Source organism: Lates calcarifer, linkage group LG7_1 (genome assembly GCF_001640805.2).
Source record: "Lates calcarifer isolate ASB-BC8 linkage group LG7_1, TLL_Latcal_v3, whole genome shotgun sequence".
NCBI classification, from domain to species: Eukaryota; Metazoa; Chordata; class Actinopteri; family Centropomidae; genus Lates; species Lates calcarifer.
In genome coordinates, this window is record NC_066839.1 from 859,122 (window position 1) to 880,901 (window position 21,780).

A 21,780-nucleotide genomic window follows, 5' to 3' on the forward strand; every position below is an offset into this window, starting at 1 on the left:
AAGGAGGGGGAGGGAGGAGGGAACACAATGCACTGCTAACCTCTAAATGCATCACTGACCTTTGACCTGTTTTATTCAAACTAGACAGGGAAGGGCTGAGGGGAAACCTCGACAGCTGGTGCACCCCAACAGAGACGAGGAGGATGAGATTTAATCAGAAAGAGATGAGAACTATTCGTCAGCAGGTTTTCAAAACCTCTATGATCTCTTTCTGATCTGACTCTACTTTGGGTAAAATTTGGCTGAATGTCTTGGTTAGGGTTAGAGAAAGACAGTGGTTATGGTAAAAACAAACACTGGCAGAGTCAAAAGTTGCTGTGTTTTCAGACAGATCGGACAAACTTTCTCATAGATCTAAAAACAGTTGAAGGATTCTCTCCTTTTTTATTGTGTCTGCAAGAACCGGGAACAATCATCATTTTTCTTTGATATTAGCGTACGTTGATTGGTTGAACGTGAGCCAATGCAGCACTGGCAACATTTTAAAATGACTCATAACTGGTAAAAAATGGAACAAAACAGATGAATGGACCGACAGTGAAGCCCAGGTGTTAGAGAGTGCGAGGGAATTGCAGCACAATTTCGCTGTTGCTGTACCAACCACCGGCTGGCTCGTGTTGCTTCACCGTTCCTATTGGCAGTGTGAGTACAAACAGAAAAAAGGTATGGAAGTCTTGGGGAAACTCCTTAGAACAGTTTTGGTCCAAAAACGCCTCAAGTCACACAATTTGTGGATCCATCTGCCCAAGTGAAGGTGAAGAACATCACAATGAAAAGTTTCCTCTATTAAATAACTTCTCTGTGTCCTGATACAGGAAGAAACATCAAGTATCAGGACACCACATGTTACCGAGACCACGACAAAGACAAAGAGAGAGAGAAAGAGTCAGTTAAAGACCAGAGAGTTAACAAAGAAACAGACAGATGACAGAGTCAAGTGAGAGAAAACAAGACATGCTGTTGTGTCAAAGGTCACAACTGGACTTCAACCTGGACGTCACTAAAACACCCTGTGACCAACAGGACTGACAACCTTGTATCTGCAGGATGTCACCAACAAAAACACGACGATATTAGTTTTGGTCACTTCAGTTTGAACTGAAGATCTGTGACAGATCTGCCACAGTCATGAACACTGATCACTGTAAAACTTCTGCTTCCCACCAGGTCTACAGCAGCATGTAAGCATGAGGCATTCAGGTACACTACTGAGTTGTACGTGAAACCTGCACATAAAAATCAAGACTCTGGGTTGTGTTTACGTTCTCTTTCACTAAATGAATGAAAGTCTGTTTTTCTGGGCTTGAGGTTATGACAACAGATTTCACAGCATCAGTGAAGTTTGAACTGTGTGCAACAGGCCATTGACTCTCACCCATCACTCAGCCTGCTCCCCCCACCTCACCCCTCTCCCTCCTCAGGCCGGTGCTGTTTTGTGTCTTGGAGCTCAGACGTTCAGCTCTGAAAGGAGAAAGTCTGCTGTCCACTTTTGTCTGTTCGTCTTCGTCCTATTGGCCATCTGCCGGCTCGCAGGACGCCCCACCACGGGCGACCCCTCCTATTCTTCACAAACAAAGACCCTCCTCACTCCCCACACCCTCCCACTCAGCCCCTCCCCCCGGAGCAGGCGTGATGCCAACATATTGAAGGAATTCATCAGATTTGAATTGAAAAGAATCTGATTAAAGTGCAGATTGAACTCCTGTGAGTTTGTATGGAGGAATGCCACCTGTTCTCTAAGAGGTCTCCAAGACCGAAGAAGGCGCGTCAGGTCAGGAGCACGACCGGGAGCGTGCTCCTCATTTGCGGGGTTGAAGAACAATTTTAGTTGAAGACAAAAGACATTTTTGTATTTAGAACAAAAATCAACCGACTAAAATTGTTCTTCAACAAAAATAAATCTTCTCTAAAACACCTAAAACTAAATCAAGGCAGCAAGATGAACATGGAAGTACACTACAAAATCTGAGGGTTTGTGACATATGATGTGTCACAGAACAAACAGCTGCCTGAACTAAGAAAATGGCAGCAAGTAGAAAGGTCAAGTTTTCATTTCAAAGAAGTTTTTGGTGAAACATCTGCTGGTAAAACGGACATAAATAAAGTGATTGGAAATAATCAAAGAATAAAAATTAACCTGAAAATGTGTTTTTGATTTCTTCAACTTTTCTGCATTAAAGCTTTTAGTTTTACAACAATATGAACAACAATTAATAAATCTCACAAAAAAAATCCCTTGTTAAGCAATTTTTTTTCAGTTCTCAGTGTGTTGGAGCTTTTGTCTTGAGGCTGAGTGGACGCAGGAAACAGGAAGTCCAGATCATCCATAAATAGCAGGAAACTACAACACCTCCTGCGGCAGCAGATACACAAACACACCAGCACCCTCACACACTGGATTTATACAGTATTTCTACTTATGTTCATTACTATATTTTAGTTATTTCATATTGCACAACAATAAAATAAGAATCATTTGCAAAGGTTAGACAGAGATAAAAAAAAGTCCAATGCAACACTTTCAGACGTCTTGTTCTGCTCAAAACCCAAAGATCTTCACTTTACTGTTGCATGAGAATATTTTCACTGTTTGCTTGGAAGGAGTTCTGATGGAACTGTGTAATAACTTCATCGGAGGACACTGATGAAAGCGTAGCAACAGTGGAAAATTAAAGTTGCTTCAAGTCCTGTTAAATAAAAATGATTGCTCTGATGCTAAAACTGGAGTTTAGTTTCATCCTATTTTCCAAATATTTCTGGTCAGATCTTCTCACTGAAATGCAGAAAAATGGTGCAACCAACAAAACACATTTTGTTTCCCAGGAAAACGATGAAGCTCCAGTTCATGATGGTCCAAAATCCAAAGATCCTTACTTTACTGTCATTTAAGGCCAAAAACAGTGGGTGACTGACTAATGGATCGATGATCTGTTTCAGCTGTAAGAGAGACTGGATCACTGCCACAGTGCCTCTGAGCTCTGCCAGTCAGAGTCAGTATTTCTCTGCTCTGTCTCCACACTCTGATTTTCCTTCATGTTTCTTATGGATCAAATGACTGCCAGTCGTCCAGGAGGACGTGTTTTCTGCCCAGAATGTTTCTCCACTTTCCAAACTCCACAATGACAGCTCCAGACGACGTACAGAGACAAAAATGTTGTTAATTGTGTTGTGATATAATTTATGAAACACCGCCCTGACAGTTTCCATGGAGCTGGACAGGAGCTATTAACACACCCTCGGGTCAGCGGGTCCAAAGACTGAGACTCAGATGATGTGTTCTGCTGTTTTATAAGATGCTTCCAATGACATCACAGGCATGTGATGGTTAGAAAATTAAATAGGAGCAAATAATATGAATTTCATATAAATCTCATGTTTACATTTGAAGACGTTTTTGTGAAGTAGAAATTTTGTCCTGATGGTCAAAATTGGAGGAGAGGTTGAAGAGTCATGAAAGTGAAACCTCCAATGCGGAATTGTTTGTCTCCCCTTTCTGACAGGGAGAGAAATTACAGTCTGTGTTTGTCCTCACTGTTGATCACTTCTTTATTTAGACTGTAATCCTTCCTCTGAGCGCAGAGTTTCTTTTTTATCTGGAGCCTCAGAAACTTTTCTTGGAGGCTTCCTAGGTTTTTCCATCTCTTAGCTGCTGTAGCCTGCTCCATCTCCATCACTACGGGTGCCTCACTCCTCAGCTCTGGGAAACCAATCATTGCTGGTTGACGTAAGATGATTCACTCCTGGTGCATTGGAGCAGCAATGATGCCGCACAGATCAGATATAAAACTCTACTGCAAACCACAGAGAGACACTATCAGTAGCTTTCCCCAGGTAGAGGAAATGTCAGTTGGTGGAAGAACCAGAGAAACTGTGGAAACTCTACCAAGCAAAAGAAAAAGAACAGATCAGAGGAGGCAAAGATGTTGAAGAGGGAGAGCGATATGGAGAGTTTCCTGGCAATGACCTTTCTAAACAAGTAGAGGTGAAACTTTCTGCATTCTTCTGACCAACATTAATACTGCTTGACTTTCTGTCTGTTGTGTGCACATTTATAGATTGCAACATTAAATGTAGCTTTTAACTAAAAAAAGAGAAACTCAACAACAACACATCCTCAAAAGCCTTGGACTGGTACAATCTTAATCAGCAGCTCTGTGGGAGAAGGTGTGTGTGTGTGTGTGTGTGTGGGGGGGGGTTTACGCCAAGTAGCAAAATGAGCGCTCCACCTCCCCATGGGAACGCACAAAGCAGGAGCTTCAATAAGTAGGAGGAGGGGGTGATGGCTGGAGCCAGCAGCCACTTTCTCTCCATCAGAGGAAGTGTGCCTGGGCCAGGGGGGTCGGCGGGGCTGGGTGGGGGTCTGTTTCCTGTCCCGACTGACTGGGGTCCTTGTCCTGGCACTGTGGGCAGACGGGCGGGGCCCCCGGACTCAGGTGGGGCCGGAGTGTTGGGTTTGGTGTGGCCGCTGCAGCTGCTTCCTCCTCTGGAGAGACTCAAAGACCCAGAAGAAAAGTGGAGGACGTAGACTCTTCAGCTCTGGTTCTGACAATAGTCTCGGGGGTCGGTCACAGCAGGATCCATATTTGGTGCAAACATGTCTGTACAGGACGCTCAAAGATCAGGCTTCTCTAGAGGGAGGCAGTGATTTGAAGGCAGTGTCTTACTAATGGAATTTAAACGTTGCTTTGATCATATCCCTTCACATATAAAACTAAATGTTAGATGGACAGTGTGACTGAGGCCTGACAGACTGTGCTCTAACTCTGATTTACTTAGGACCTGCAGATAACCTCCTGCTGCTTAAACCAAACTACATTTGACCTGGGATCAAATCTGATTAGTGTCTGTTTAGCTGTGCAGCGAGGCCCGAGTCTGTCAGCCTCCCTGACACCAACCAGCACTTCATTTAATTTACCCTCGATTAGATCGGAGACGATCAATCCATCAGAGCAGCTGAACAGTGAACGGCTGCTAGGAGACACGATGATGGGGGACGATCAAGGCTACAGTAACGTTCAGACAAAACAACAATTAAACAGCCCAAGGTCCAAAAAGCCATAGATATTCAAACTTATCTGTATTTCCTGTTTGGACCCAGAAATACCAAAGACACTCATTACAGCATTTTCTCTACCTGGGGAAAGCTCTCCCTGAGGGGCCCCAGAGAGTCCTCAGTTTGGGGACCCACGTGTCTAAATGATCTAAATGATCTGAACCATAGCAACTTTTTTTGTCACTGTAACAAGCATCACTGGACTCCAACCAGACAACTGTGAGCTTCTCAATGACTGTGAAGTAAAGTGTGTGAGAGCTGAATGGAAGATCCTCCTTTGTCCTGGAGAGAGACCTGGACAAAGCAGAGACGAGTGCCCGGCGTCGGTCCTTTCATTCAGTCTCCAGATGCTGCTGCGGGGCCCTCTTGCCCCCAGAGCATCCATCAAGCACTAGATTCACTGTCGGAGAGCAGAGTGACATGCTAACACTGACACTTCACGGTGGACAGTGTGTTCACTGCAGCTCACAGTAAAATGATTTATTAAACATCAGGTAAACAAGAATCTGGTTTCTGTCGCTGGTGATAAGAGATTTTTCCTGGACAGCTGATCATGTGTCTGTGTTGCCAGGTCTGTAAACAGGTTTTTAGTACGACAAAAACAACTGTTTAAAATTGCATTTGCCAAAAAAGGCAACAAGTTCTCCAAACCACACCACAAAATATGCCATTTGCCATCGCCCAAAACAACCAGGATCTAACCAAACCTTAACTCTATAATTAGGGTTTGGTTAGATTTTGGCACAAATCTTCCTCACTTAAAGGAGAAGTCCGACGCTCTTATTTTCCATGTTTTTGGGTGTAAATGATGGATAGGGACAAAATCTTTGGAAGCGGTGTTGTATTCATCAGGAAAAGTGTACCTGAGCACCACCTGCAGCTGCTGAAATGTAGTTCAATGGACAATTGTCCACGTCAGTAGAATTCACACTGAGAGGGAAAGATGAGACCACAGCTCTGACACAGTTAAAATAAGAAAACCATGGATCTAAAATAAGGCTGAAGACAGGGGAGAAATCTGATTACTGTGATGTTGTTACAGCACTTTAACAACATCACGCTACTTATGTCTTTGGTTCTGACAAAGAGGAGTCACACGGTTGCTCGAGGTCTTTGTCAGTAAAAAGAAAACAGTAACGAGTGACTCCTCTGATCACTATGATGAAGTTATTATAAATTGGGCCCCATTTAAACCTGGTGTTAAACAACACGGTGAAATCTCTTAAGATAAAAACAGTGAAGTGAAATGAGTTTCTGCAGTTTACAGTGACTTCTTGTCTTTTGTTTCTCTGCAGCTAAATGAGTCAAAACCTACAGGACCACTGCCAGAAGTCAGTTTAATTCCCTCTGGAGCCTCCCACCATAAAAACCAACAACAACATTAAACTCAGCGATGGTCCTGGTACTTCCATTACAACAACATACGCTGAGATAAAACTCTGATTAGTCCCCACTGAGAGGAAGCAGCAGACTGCGAGGAGACGAGTGACAAACAGAGAATAATGACGCTGGTCACAAAAACCTTGTGGGGTAAAAGGAGCCATATGTTGGCAGCAAAGCTCTGAGACAAGTCTTCACTAAGAGGAAACAAAGAGTGGATGGATCAGTCTGAGAGCAGCCTGAAGACATAACCACCGATCAGAGTCACTGCTGATAGTCCTGTTTACCTGCTGCTTCAATGAGATGAAGGTGTTTCATTAATTTTTAATTTGTCTGAGTCAGACAGCAGCGTTTTCAGGCTCTGACCTGTTCATGCTGCATTTAAATCCACAGATCAACACCAGGAAACACACACACACACACGCAACATACACGTAAACACACAGAAATGTTCAGGATTCAGCGGTTAGCCCAAAGCTTGTGTCAACAGAGTCCAACCACGGAGTAAACAGAGCCTGAAGGAGCTCAAACAAACTGAGAACAGGCTGGTTGGATCCACAACTACATACACACAAAGACAAGTATAGGACACATGCGTCATGTTTTGCATTCAGGTAGCTGCAGTTCATGAGAGAATAGTTCAAAGATAAAGTGTGGAGCACACACACTGGATCAGAAATTAGAACTAGAAAAAATCCTAATTTTAATAAAGCAACATTTCAATCTACAAGACACCTTCGTCAAGCATCGTCAAAGAGATTTGACAGTGCTGATTTTTGCCAATAGTACAAAGATGCCAAATCCTGAAACACTGAAAAAATTGCACCAAAAACTAAACAACTTGTTCTTTTGGAGCGAAACTTTTCACAGCTGCAGCCGGAGGCATCATGTTCTCAAGTCGTCTGCCCCTTTTTAATGTACGTGATATCTCAGTAACACCTTTAGTGAATTTTTTCAAATTTGGTACAAAAATTCACTTGGACTTAAGGATGAACCGTCTAGAATTCGGTGGTCAAAGTCACTGAACTTCAGTGACACATGGCCTGGTAACTTGGTTCACCCTCGAGCTCGGCCTCTGACATTGTTTCACTGGTGCTGTCGTCTAAAATAAGAAACCCCATAACCTTTACTCTAAGTGCAGACAGTGTGTTCTGAGAAAGGTCTGCCAACTGAATCACTGCTCTAACACAACCCTCTGCTTGAATCATTGTAGCTGCTTCTTGAGAACAATGTTTTCTTTGTTGTACTGAAAATGTGATTAAAGAGCTTCAGTTCAGCTGTGAACAAGCTCAGAGTCTTTCAACTGCATCGGAGATGAAAACCTGAGAGCAGGTAAGTCTGAGGTCTGCAGCACTCAGGTTTGTACCGGCCTGGTCTGGTCCTTGAAGGTCAGGGTCTACAGCCGCTGAGCCTCAGAGGAATGTGAAAGCTTTCACAGTGAAGAGGTGAACAAAGCGTTTCAAACACAAACTGTGCAGCTGTGGCTGTTGCCTGTTGTGTTTTCAGAGCATTTTGTGGGCAGAGTCATGGAAATGATCCTGATGTGACAGAGCAGCCAGACTGAAGCTGAGAAAACACCTCTGATACCGACCAAGACCAAAGACCAGCCGACGCGCACAAACAGGTTCAGGAATTCTGCTGAGCAGACGTTTTGTCCAGAGACCGAGATGTGACCTGACAGGATCAATGCTACGTCACACAGCTGGGTCTGAATGACACAGGTGTTTGACCAGACACACCTGTATAAAAGGTGCAGAAGCTTATCTCAGCTCAGACTGGCTGAGCAGACAGGTGGCCGGTCTGTTAACTAATACACAGAGACAAACCAGTCACACTCCCAGGAACATTATCACACACTTCATGTCACATCTGTGGTCTGGTTCATTTGGTCCATAAAACAGAAACATGGGAACGCACACAACTAAAGTGGAAACTACTGTTATGGTGAGTTAACACTGGCTGACGATGCTGTCAGCACACCCACACAGTCCAGCCATTTTCTAGGTTTTTACCTGGTCCCGGTTATTTATAATTTCTTTTTGAAGATCAGGTCAGGACTGTTGGCCCCCAGCTAAACTGTCCTGGAGACAAACTGCTGGAACATCTGGCTGCTGGGGCAGGAATTTCCCACCCTGGTTGTAAACAACATGATGTCAACAACACAAACACACATACACAGGACATGCTGGTTTCCTCTGAGCGGCATTTGATGCAAACACCTCTAAAGGGTCAAACATCCCGTCACACACTTCCTGTCCTGCTGTCACTGTACTGACCTCAGACCTTTTCATTCCCCAACAGGAAACACAAAGTGCAAAAAAAAGTTTCCACGTGACGTACACAGCTGGAACAAAGTCACACCTGTTTTAGCTCGTCACCTACAAAATCATACGTTTCATTTTCCAAGACTTCAGTTTTTAGACTGATTTCCTTTCTGTCACAGAAGTAACGCATTATCTAGTAGTATCTAAATTTGGAGTAAAACTCACTTGTGTATTGTTTTGCAGTTTCAAATGCACCAGATCTTCCTCAGAGAATCCAGAAACCACTGTCACATAAAAACATACCAAACATCTTAAATCCTGAGCAGCTCTGTCGTCTTATGTAAGAGCTGCTCTGAACGACGAGAGGGCGAGAGTCACCCGAAACCACAGGAAGCTCGGGACAAACTCTCTCTCTGCTTATTACACAAGAGCTGGAGAAAGCGAGGCTGGAAAACAATGACGACTGGAGTCAGAAACGAGGAGAGGACCATGCCAGGAGAAATCAGAGGAAACACAGAGAGAGGAGGAGAAACTGCTGTGAAGAAAGGATGGAAGAAACTGAGCAACAAAGGAAACATGATGGGAATGTCACACATGTTAGAAACCACATTAAAGACTCCAAACATCACATGGTTTAATCCTCAGCCAAACAAACAGTGTTGACGTTGTAAACTTCCCCTACTCATAATCTAACAGCTTAGGGGTCCACACATCAACTGCACATGAGCTCTCCTGGCTGCACACACCACTGCCTCACTGTCTTTGTCTTACAGCAAAAAAAAAAAAACAATAGCTCTTCTCCTTGCAAGGACAACACCAATTTGGTTTGATCCACAGCGTGCATGTGCAGAATACGTAGACGACAATCTGCTGTACGTGTATGGAACACGTCCTTCAAATGAAAACAACTACACATCCATGGTGTCCACAATTGTTAGCAAATGAGTATAACTGAGGCTTTAGTCTTTGTGCTTCTATTTTCTCTGTGATGTGTTGGATTTACCCACCAACCAATGATGCATCAACTCGACCAATAAGAACAAAACAGAGCTGTTGAGATTCTTTGAGTTTATTTGTCAATGTGAAGTACACCAAGTTTTGAGTGCTGCAGAATCCCTGACCTCATGTTATCTTATACTGAAATGAAAGCACACACAGATAATAAAGAAAAGAAATAACCTTGAGTTGAGGTATCAGAATCAAATCAGTGTTTCTAATAAAAACAGCAAAATGTCCTTTAAAGTGACTGAAATATTCAGTCTAACATCAGCTTCAATGTCAAAGTGAAAACTCAGACCATAGTAACAATGAACACACTGCAGCTCAGTATCAGCTCTTTTGGTTTTTCCACTGCAGAGCTGGTGAACCAGAGCCAGGTATGTCTGGGAGCTTCACTAGTCAGCTCCCAGTGTACCGTTACCAAACCCAACCAGAGTCCAAAACCCAATGAGCAACAAAGGAAAAACTCCACGAACAGAGCCAGCACGCCATCGACATGCTGCTCTAACGCAGTGGAAATAAAAACCCCAACGTATCAGGAGTGATTTTCCCTGAGGAATCAAAGCTGGAGGGATGGATGGAAGTACAGACGGAGGGATGGAAAGATGTGCCCAGGATATGGGAAACAGGATAACTGAATATGTGTTTTCAAATTTGAACAAATCCTCTTTAAGAAGGGAAGAGTCTGAGGAGGTTTCACATGAGGCTTTTATGAAAAATTAGAGCAGAAAGAAAAGAAACTGCCCCTGAGGTCACAATGAAATTAAACATGACCTTTTCACCCTTTTTCCAGAAGGAGACAGGCCTCTTTAAACTCAATGAAAGGAGGTGAGAAATCTCCAAAATATAATCATGATCATTTTTAATTTTTGATGTTTTGGGAATCAAAACCAAACACTGTCTGAGACTGAAGTGACTTAGTGTCCTGACAAAGCTGAATGTGACTGCGTGAGTGTTTTCACTTTTCAAACACACGTCAACAACCACATGCCAAGTTCACTTGTATGACTGTGGATGGGGAGAGTGAGTGAGCAAGGGAGGGGTGAGTTTATCATCGATGTGGGAAAAGAGAGAGAGTATTATGAGAGTAATTGGAAGCAGCTGCTGAGGGAAATGTTGATCCTGGTTGGTTGTTGGTTGGTTTGGAAGCTGCTCTGAGAACAGCGGGATGACGTAACACAGTGACAGCAACACAACACTAATCCACATCCATTTTAACTCTCAGATTACCGGGTTCGAAGTCTGATAGTGTCTGACCCCCCCACCTTCCCTTATCATAATATTAAAGGACTTTTAACTCACATCACTATTATTATCCTTTATCTTAATTAGATTTGGGGCATAAACATGCATCAAGTTTTGGAACCACAGTTCTGATCATCTGTGGGAAACATGAAGTGTAATGTTGCTGTGGAGTCAGTCAGTTCAGCTGTGGGCTACAACATGAGCCATGATTTTTTTCTTTTTGATTTGGGAAATAGTCTCCATTAGAAGCTGCTGAATCAGCTCTTGTTTGCAGTGAGCCGATAGATATACAGACAACTATCACTGTGACACCGAAGAAAGACGAGACCTTGCGAACGCAGACCGACGTTTCTTTGAAAGCAGCGTCTGTCAGAGATGCAGCTGCAGCTCATGATTTACATCCACTGTCATCAAATGCAGCAGAACGGCCGCTGTGGTTCCCACTACATTTCATGGTCACGTTGAGCTTTTTCCACCATCGTCTGCAAAATGCCCCCTCACCACCCCTCACCCCTCCAACATCCTAACCAAAGCCTTTCAGTCCGGTGGTGCAGACAGATGACTCCTGAAATTACAGCTGCAGGCACCGAATAAACCTCATTATCATGAGCTCTTACAGTTTCCTTCGTCCTCTGAGTAATCACAGCTGGATGAATGAATGTGTGTTCACTGGCCTCTAATGTTTTTATTTATCACAGGGAGATTGCTCTATTATTTAGATGCTTACTCTGCTTGTCTGGAGAAAATTGCAGAATTACAGAATGAGAGCTGCATGTCTTGTCATTATCCTTTTCTTCCTCCTGCTTCATAAAAAACATTTTAACCTTCGCTCTCACTTGAATTGACTGGAACCCGAGGTGTTTGGACTCTACTTTAAATTTAGCCTCTCGGTCTTTCAGCTGCCTGAAGCTCAGCTGAATCCACAACAGCCCTGTCCAAACCACAAAGTGGAAAAAAGCAGAAAGAGCCGGGGGTGTTGCCAAGAACAGTGTTGGCCTTGTTAAACTCAGGTTAAGGTATGCTGGTCCACAGCTCCATCCACTTCCTGTGTTGACGTTGAGGATCATGGAGCTCAAAGAGGCTTTAATTCACCTGCACGTGAGTCTGAGCTGAAGCTACAACCACAGAGTCCTGACAGCTACACCTTCATCCAGACACACAACCAATATTCAACTGTTTATACAGCAGCTATTTTAACGAGAAGCTTGCTAATTATTTCCTGATTGATCAGTTGGTTGACAAAACAATGTTACAAGAAGGATCTACTCAGTAGCTGTTCCTGGAGCTTTTGGTCACATCACATGGTCTTCATCAGACAGTTAGCTTAACTGCTGATCGTCAAACTTTCCATTTTTTCTGCTGATTTTGAGTTAAAGAAGGAACTTTCAAACTTTGAAGTCAACATGGACGAGAAAAAGACGACCTTTGACCTCTGTACAGTATGATGTCACTGATCTATAATCCCAGGCTTGTCACAGTCTTGTGAATTGAAGTGTGAAAAGAATCCACTTTGACCTTGTGCCCACACCACGACGATAATAAACCTGTGATCCAGTTGGTTTTATGAGCCCGAGGCTGCTTCACTTTGTGCTGTAATTGAGTTCTGCTCTGCTGAGTCAGATCCTATCAGCTTCGCCCTCGTGCCTCAAACAAAGCCTCTGTGTTGTTGGATCAGATGGCTTAAAGACAGAACCACAGGGCGGCCGAGCCTATCGGCCCTCTGCATCGGGCAGAGAGCAGCGGCCTCGCACGGCAACATGAAAGTTAATTAGGTAGAAAATCCACCACACATTCCACCTGAACACAGAGCCACTTCTTCTTCTACTACGACTACCACTGCTGCTGCTGTTTGACGCTGCAGTGGCGGCCACGCTGGGCGCTCTGCCCGCTGTGACGAGAGGAAAAACAAACCACTGGTTTCACTGTTTGTTTTCAGCTGAATGAGTTTTAAGGGTCTGTTCATCCAGTCAGAGACAAGCTGCCGGTTTCCTCTGCTGAGGCAGATTCATAAAAGGCAGATCAGGAAGAAGTGATGATTTCTCTGGATCAAAGAGAGAAATCTGCATCACTGCAGAGCAGAGGAAACACTGGACTGCAGGATCCTGTTTGAAGATTCTCACAGGTTTTCATGCATCACACAGAGACTTATTGGTAAAACGGACAGAAAACTGATCTGCAACAATCCTGTCAATCAGAACTGGAGTCTCAGTTATTTTCTGGTTGCCGTTTGTCCAATGAGGATTCTCTGATTTTCTGTTTTACATTTCAAACTAAACGTTTCTGGGCTTAGGACTGTTGGTTGGACGAAACAACTTAGATTTTAGATTTTGGGAAACAGTTTTATAAATCAAACAGTTGAGAGGAGAATCATGAGCTGCAGCTCTGCTGTCCTCACCAGAAAACACAGCACACAAACGGTCCTCACAGTGACCTGTTGATGTTGCGTGAATAATGAAAAGAATGAAGATGTAAAAGACAGAAAAAATACTAAGGGATTATGTGTTAAACTCTTAAATCAACAGAGTAAATCTTTGATTCAAGAAGATAAACATTCAGTTAACTTCAGCTGCTGTGTCAGGACGAGAGCATCACATCAGACTGAAGAAGAGAAAATGAAACATCAGGACATGGAACAAACAAAAGTTGTTCAGAAAAACTAAGATGACTTTCCACAGGCTCCGTCAGTTCTAAAAATATTCATCACAAGTTGTGAACTGTTTCAGAAAGTTTCTTCTTGAAAAATGATAAAACCACATTCACATCTGAACACGATAAACTCGACTCCACAGCTCAACCAAACCCAGATCTTCAGTTAGAAAAGGACAGAAGCTCAGAGACAATGACTCCTCCTGTTTCCAGCCTTTTGGTCACAGTGTAAACGGACTCTCATTAACTCACAGCAGAGACTAATGAGTCCACTCAGTATTCACTGACATGCTGTTTGACTGCAAGGTGACATATGGAGAGCCAGGACCCAACACTCCACTGACTGAGAAAACAAGTTTCCATTGTTGATGAGACTGAACAAAGAGATCAGAGATGGTCTCTGGTCCAGCACATGTCACACTGATCACTGGAGTGTGTCTGTTATTGATCACTGACGTCTCTCCACTGGGAATCAATATGTTTTTATTGGTTATGTTAAACTGAATCCATCAGTTTTTCTTTCCAGGCAGACGTTGGTTTCACCTCATTTCTACAAGAGTCAACAGAGATCGTCAGTCACATCCAGATGTTCTCGTCGAACAAAATGTGCAGGTATCATAAACTTCTGTTTGTCACAGAGCTTTGTATCTGGATTTTTGTCAAGTGGACCAGGGAGATGCTAACGTCTGGCTTGGCCAACAAAGATACGTCATCCTTGCAGCTCTCTGCACAACACAGGTCAATATATACAAGCTGAAACTTTCAAACAGACTTTCAGCATCAGTCTGAGTAATGTTTCCTCGGGCAGGTTTCAGTCTGGAATCTGCAGCAGGTTTCAAGTCTCTGCATGTTGACATTTGAAGACTCAAACTAAAAGAAGGAATAGAAACTGTATCACAGCCTGCAGGATGGTCCTTCAACATATCGAGGACTCTGGTCTGTTAGGTTTAGGGTCTGAGGTCTGAACCTGCAGACTCACAGAGACGTCAGAGTCTGGCCTCAGGTTCTCTCTCAGTATTTATTTATCCTGGAGGAAAATGCTGTCAAAACACTCGAGTGTGTTACAACACTAACAACACTGACATGACTGTGGGCCCGCTGGACCGCACAGCTTCCAGCAGAAAGCAAACACAGCTCTGTGTGGTTTTCTGGACACAGACGGGCGAGTGTTCGGCCTGGACAGGGCGTTTTCCCCGCTGCCGCACCGCCACCTGAACCGCTCACCTTACAACACAAACAACCAGGTCAAACACGTCATGAAGCAGAGGAGGTGAAAACGGTCAGTGGGACAGGAAAACACAGCTTCACCATTTGTTTTCTGTTTGACCGCTTTTACGTTCTTACAGACACCGTAACAAATCCTGGTGTCTGATTGGACAGCAGCGCTCCAGGTGTATTAAACTGCAGGTAACCATAGCAACAGGATTGATATGTTTCAGGCTCCTTTGGCCGTGAATTCACAGGTGAAACCAACTGAGTACAAACACATAGAGGAGGATTTAAACACATGCATCAGGTATCATCACATTCACCGACCAAACTGTTGCTGTAACAGCTGGATAGATAGATACTTGATCCTTATTGAATAAAGCCTTTACAGATGTTGTACTGTGATACAAAAAATGACTTCAAAGTAAAATAATAATAATCAATAAATATATAATCATTGATTGATCATTGTACATGTGCACATTAACCAGTCTGATGGCAGCTGAGAGGAAAGACTTCCTGCACCTCGGTGGGATCAGTCTGACTGAAGCTGCTGTGGAAACACCTCCACAGCATGAGAGGAGGACATAATTACATCTTAGACAACAAGTGAATGAAGGAAATATTCATGTGTGCACATAGCTGTGGCCACTGTGTGACAAAAATGTGTGTGTGTGTGTGTGTGTGTGTGTTGGGGTTTCAGGTCTTGAACTCACGTCCCTGGAGGTTTCAGGGCTCTGCAGGTCACCACTTAGCTTTTAATGAGTCTGCTCTTTACACACACACGCACATACACACACATTACAACAAAGACACTACGGCAGCCTGCTGTGTGTGTGTGTGTGTGTGTGTGTGGGGGGGTTATTTAACAGGGTTTCCCCTAATAGAGACACAGCTGCAATTTCATGCTCAGATTCTCGCTGTGAAATTCAGGGAAACATCAAGTGAATGAGCTCAGAGGAAGATAAACCAGTGTGAGACCACAGAGGAGAAACATGGAGAGAGAAGCAGAATAACAGACCTCAGGGATGATTAAAGCTCTTCATTCATCTCACCTCCACACATCACACACTGACCAAGCTCCAACACTAAACCTCTGACAGGTGGAGGGAATAACACCGATCCTCTCGTCCCACCCCCTCCAGATGTGGAGCGACAGTGTTCTCTCACGTCCACAGATCCAGATCCACACACACAGATCCAAACGCTGTGTTCATTCAGAGAACAGCAGCTCTGTGCTCATGTTATGTAACTAGCTTCAGTTCGCCAGCACAAGGGAACAAAGAGGACGGCTTCACTTTAAACAGAAACAGGAGAAAATAAAGACGTGACGGGCGCTCATCCTGAGGAAAGTACAGTCTGATAAACTCAGTCAACACCACACACACTCTGCAGGTCCCGACAGGAACATTTACAGACACCAGAGGAATCACAGCTATTCAAACCCACACACACTGCAGGTATTAAACATTTTAATATCTGAACAAACTAACCTGAGTCTCAGCTTCATTATTTCAGTGTGAACATCACACACTCACCCAGGAGACGCACAAAGTCTCTCGTCTTCTCTGAGAAGTGACGGAGGAGCAGTGTTTTCCTCTGAGCTGTTCCTTGTTGTGTTTGAGTCTCGTGTTTCCGTCCCGACGGTGGGAGGGCGGGGTCATTCAGCTGGACCAGGACCAGGACCAGGACCTGGACCAGCAGCAGCAGGAGGAGGAGAGAACCACCAGAACCTCACCTCAGAGATACAGTGAGGTGGTGCAGAGTAACTAAGTACAGTATTAAGTAGAGGAGTATTTCAGTCAGTCTGTACCTCGACTGTCTCTGTGGGAAATGTTTTACTCTTTACTTCTCTACACTTTATTCACCACCTGAGGTTAGAGTTTCACATTCAGTTCATCAAATACAGCGAACAGCTGATTTTCTTTTCTAACTTTTAACTGAAGTCTAATTTTCTTTTTAAAACAAAGGTCGATGAGAAGATTTCATCCTGTTTTTAACACAAACCAACATCACTGTTTGTTTCAGGCCACAGACGCTGAAAACTAAAATGTTTGTCCTGCTGTGACGGATTAGACCAACTTCGTTTAACAAAGTGAGAGTTTTATATATAAATAGAAATAACACAGAAACCATTTTCTGAACACTGTAACTACATTTTGCTGGTACTGTTTTAGTATTTTCAGTATGACTCAGTTTTATCCTGTAGTATAAGGATGTGAGAGACTCAGGAATGTCCTCCTGGATCTAATAACTCAACAATAATCATCTTAACTGTTATTAAAGTCAGTTCTGCTGCAACATCATCTTTAACCAGCTCACTGCTGCCCCCTGTCTGCTGCACCTGGGTATGACTACAAACATGTTAACATGGATTAAACAGGAGACACTGAACACATCATCATTAAAAACCAACTCTTTTAGATCTTTAGAAATAAAAAGAACTCAGACCCTCCTCCTCCGTCATTTACACCTGATCTCAGCTGCAGCAAAGAATTCATAAATATAATAAACACTGTTGTTACCCTCAGTCCCAGGAAACACAAATATTAAAAATGAGCTTAAATTCCTGACCACAGAGAATGTTGTCTCTATTTTCATATACTTCAATATCATTTAAAAAGTCAAACTGTCCAAAAATGAAACCCACTCACATCTACTGAGGCCAGAGAATAAAGAAGACTTCATTAATTATTACTATTAATTATAGCTACTAACAAACTGCTGCTTCATACTAACTGTGATGAGCGTTTCCATTTTCTGAAGTCGTAGAAAACAACCAACCAATTAATCCTGAAAATAATCAGAATAATCAATAACGAAATCAATTATTAGTTGCAGATCAAACAGTTGATGCATCAGTAATAATCTATTGATAATATTTAATAATCACAGTGACAGATGTTCTCTCTCTGAATACTTGATTACTCTGACTGTACTCAGATACTGTGACCTCAGTACCACTGTCAGAGCAGGACTGTACTTTTACCTCAGTACAGGAAGTCGTAACACCTGGCTGTCCTGGTGTGCTCAGCAGCACTTCAGCAGCTGACGGTCTCTGCACACCGCTCTAACACCACCCTGCTGCTTCAGGGAATCAAACCAGCAACCGTCAGCAGGCAGGCTGACAACAGGAAGTGATTCCTCAGTTTGATACAAGTTCATGTTTTATTCATTAAATGATCTTTGTGGTTCGTCTCAAACCAAGAAGAAAAAAAACAGGTTTATATCCAAAACAGAGAGAATCAGAGACAAAGAGGAAAAGTCTGGACAGTGGAGGTGAGGGTTCAGTGGAGCAGAGACACAGCAGAGGCACAGCTGGGAGTCCATCATCATCCTCACCTGCTCTGCTCAGGACAGTGTCACGTCAACTCGTCTCCGCTCGACAAGCGTCTCCAGGAGTTCAGTTAAAAACTGGAACTGGTGCAAATGAAAATGACTCATGATCATAGTGTTTGTTCGTCTGGTCTAAACTCTGATTCTGGTGTTTTCAGTTTGACCTGATGCTGAGGCTCAGAGGAAACCTCCTTAATGCTTCAGTCATGTGACCAGGACCTGCTGTGTGTTTTCTCAGACGCTCAGTGCGACCCTGTCGGTACCTGCAGATGATCCAATCAGGCTCATTGTTCCAGGTGTGAGTCTGAAGCCCGAGGACAGCCGGCGCCTCCTGGTGGTCTACAGGTGACTGGACCTCAGGACTCTGAAACAACAACACAATGCAAATACTGAGGATTTCACTGCAGACGTCTTTAATGTGAGCTGCTGGTTCATCAGACAGTTTGTACCTGAGTGCAGGGTGGTCGTCTTGATCCGACTCTCCTCCATCGATAAGAAGCCGCCGCCTCCCGTCTCTCCGGGGTCAGAGGTCGCAGCGTCTCCTGAGCCCACCTCACAGGTCAGCACCATGATGGGACCTTTCCCTGCTTTCAGATGGACCTGGATACTGTCCTGGTGTCAGCACACACACACACACACACAGTATTTATAATGTCTTTGTTCTGACAATTATTGTCTCTTTCCATTAATATACCGATTATTTTCTTTGATTCGCTGATTTATCGGTTTAGAAAGCATCTGAAAAGAAGTGTAAGGAGTAAGAAAATTCAGCTTATTTTCTGTCTGTCTGTCTCTTCACCTCTTTGGGAGGAGGGATCTCCAGTTTAGTTTCCTCTGGAGCTTTGACGATGATCGCCGTCTGATCCTGCAGCACTCTGAGGCGACAGATGTCCTCGTGGGTCACGTAGGCCGACGTAAACAAAGGTTAAAGAAAACCTGCTGCGATTTTACACAACACCTTACAACAAAGGATTTTATTCACACCTGAGTTTTTGTTGATACTTTTACTTTTTTGCTGACATACAGCTGTGGAGCTGCATTGCATGCTGGGAGCACCCTGGGGTTCAGACTCTTACTCTTGCATTCGTGCTTGCTCTTGACCTCTGACCTCTGTCTGGTGTGAAAGGATATACAGAGTTTTCCACGTCGTCTGTCATGTCGAAGAGCTGCTGGGCGCAGCTTTTGATGAGGCCGTCCAACGTGTCCTCCACCAGCTTCAGGTTCTCCAGCTCTCTCTGGAACCTCTGCTGGTTCTTCCAAAGGAAGTTAGAGATGGGAAACTTCCCTCTGCGAACACAGAGTCAGAGTCAGATGACTTGAACAACAGGTCTGGATCAGTTGGGAAATTCAACATATGAGAAAACTGGTCGCTTGTTCATTGTCTAAAACACGTCCTCTCTGTTCATCACTCACGTCCACTTGATCCTGTTGGCCGACTCCTTCTGGATCAGGTTGATGCCGTCCAGGACGTTGGTGATGTCGTACACTCGCCGTTTGCGGGTCTGCAGACTCGAGGCGACCTGCCTGAGGTCCAGAGAGCCGTTGGGAGCTGCCAGCAGCAGCTCCAGGAACCCGCGAGTCAGCAGCCCCAGAGACACGTCTGAACACAGCGAGGCGACAAATCAGCAAAACTAGTTCTAAATCTGAGTGTTCAGATTTAACAGTTGACTCACATTCACCTCACACAGTTACCGACTGATATGAAAGCAGCTCTCACCCTGTCTGGAAACTTTCTTGGGCGGGATCGAGTGTTTCCTCTGTGGCAGATCAGCACTGGAGAGAAAAAGATGACAAAATATCTTCACTTCAGACGTCCCAACATGACAACAATCTGTACCCTGACCATCTGTAGGGGTTTTACTGTCTGAAGAGTTCGGTGGAGGACTTCAGCAGGACAGGTCAGACCTGGTGTTTCTCATGTTGTATAAAGACCAGGAGACAGATGCATCATGGTCAGTTTTAACAAACGAACACTGGTGGGCGCTGTTTTTACAGATTTATCTTAAAACATAAAAACCAGGAAGAGAGACAGTTGTTACCTGGTCGTCTCAGTCTCTGCAGGACTCTCCAAACCTCCACCTGGACCCTGGAGAGCAGCAAATAAAACTTTTCAAAAACATCCTTTATGGCTGCTTTAATGTGCTGGTGATGTAAATATAAGGACCTCAGGTTAGACAGTCAACCGGATCAGGACCAAAACTTTGACTGAGACTTAATAATGTTAGAAAACCGGACCTGCTGTGGTGGATCTGGTGCAGGAGGCTGTGGTGCAGCAGGAGCATCGCCTCCACCTTCATCATCGTCCTCATCATCATCACAGCCTCGGGCAGCCCACTGCTCCTCCTCCTCCTCGTCCTCTGAGGACTCAGGCTCCCCAGGGGCTGATCAGGCCCAGCTGTCCGTCCAGGTAAGGGGGCATGATGGGAATGGCGTCGCTGCTGATCCCCTGGGTGGAGATGTCCTCTGGCAGGAAGTGGTCCTCGCAGATTAAATGCTGCTCTGTGGAGTCCTGCTTGTCCGTCTCCCTCAGCGCCGCCAGCCATACCTGACAACAGAGTCATTGGCTTTAGACCGACTAGTTCTCCAGTCCAGTCTGTGGCTAAAACCCCTGAACTGGACGCTGTCAGGAGAGTGGACTACGACACTTTAAACACAAAGGTCACTGGAGCTTTGACCTGTTCAGACCATTTCCCTTCTCCACATTTCTTAGAGGGGCCAACAATGTTGCTTGTGCTTTAACATCCATGGTTTCTGCAGCTTTCAACAGCTAAAACTTGCAACTTTTTAAGGCCATTATGAATCAAAATGTACAGGATAACTACTGGGTTTTACACCTGGAGCTTGTTTTCAGGTGTTTTTGGGTGTTACGGTTTGACTTTCAGTGGTGTTAGAAGAATTCAGATTCTTTGATTGATGTAAAGGCACCACACAGTAACACAGTCACACTGAACAGATGGAGGCAGTGGTATTCCAGCAGCTCCTGGTTAAATCCCTGTTTTTGTCAATGGAGTCTGGTAGAGATATATAGAGATGTTTGTTGTTAAACTGAAAAGGACTAACTTCCTCTTTAATAAAAAGCTCTGTCTCTGTAGGAATCCTATCATCATGCTGTCAGACACTGAGAAGAACAATCTGAGTCTGTCAGAGACAAAACAAGAACTTTAGTGGAAACTGAATCAGTGGTTGTTGGTGCTAGCTAGCTAAGCTAATATGTGCTAATACCGATAACCAGTCAAATCCCTCGGGACAGTTCGTAAATCACAGACCCCGGTGATGGTATCTCGGCTCCGGTTAGTTCCGTACCTTGACGCGGGCCGGGTCTTTGGGGAAGTTGAAGAACCTCTTCGGTGGTCGGTTGAAGATCCCCCGGTTAACGTTCACCATGCGGTTCGGACACCCGGAGACGACACACTTCACCATGCTAACCGTTTCTTCCTCCGCCCGGACCGGAGCGAACCGAACTAACGGTACATCCGAGCTCCGTTCAAAACCGGTACAGATTCAGAACCACGGCAGACACACGACACAGACGTGAGGGGCTGGTTTGCGTCGCGCTGTTTTCACGGGACTTTTTCAGATCGGAAATAGAAAGGTCTGTGACCCGGATGTAAAACCACCGAGGGGAAGTGAAGTAAAGGAGTAATTGAG

General features: G+C 44.3%; 2 protein-coding genes across 4 annotated transcripts in view; both read right to left on the bottom strand.

The window, feature by feature from the left end:
* Positions 1-17,795, bottom strand: part of LOC108882226 (rho guanine nucleotide exchange factor TIAM2) — a 42,042-nt gene extending 24,247 nt beyond the window's left edge. Inside the window, exon 1 of one of the 3 annotated variants that reach the window (XM_018674593.2) lies at positions 16,335-17,795. The gene's annotated coding sequence lies outside the window, so the exon portion shown is untranslated. Of the gene's footprint in view, positions 1-15,851; positions 16,118-16,289 lie in introns of those variants that run through there. The other 2 variants (XM_051071603.1, XM_018674596.2) reach the window with 2 other exon arrangements.
* A 150-nt stretch (positions 17,796-17,945) lies between these two features.
* On the bottom strand, positions 17,946-21,735 carry LOC108882228 (transcription factor E2F6-like). The gene is given in 10 exon segments (XM_018674601.2): positions 17,946-18,496; positions 18,582-18,744; positions 18,932-19,046; positions 19,264-19,419; positions 19,546-19,732; positions 19,850-19,905; positions 20,172-20,218; positions 20,368-20,499; positions 20,501-20,677; positions 21,436-21,735. Coding segments are annotated over 10 exon segments (1,158 nt in total). The 5' UTR covers positions 21,553-21,735; the 3' UTR covers positions 17,946-18,488.
* Positions 21,736-21,780: the final 45 nt, after the last annotated feature.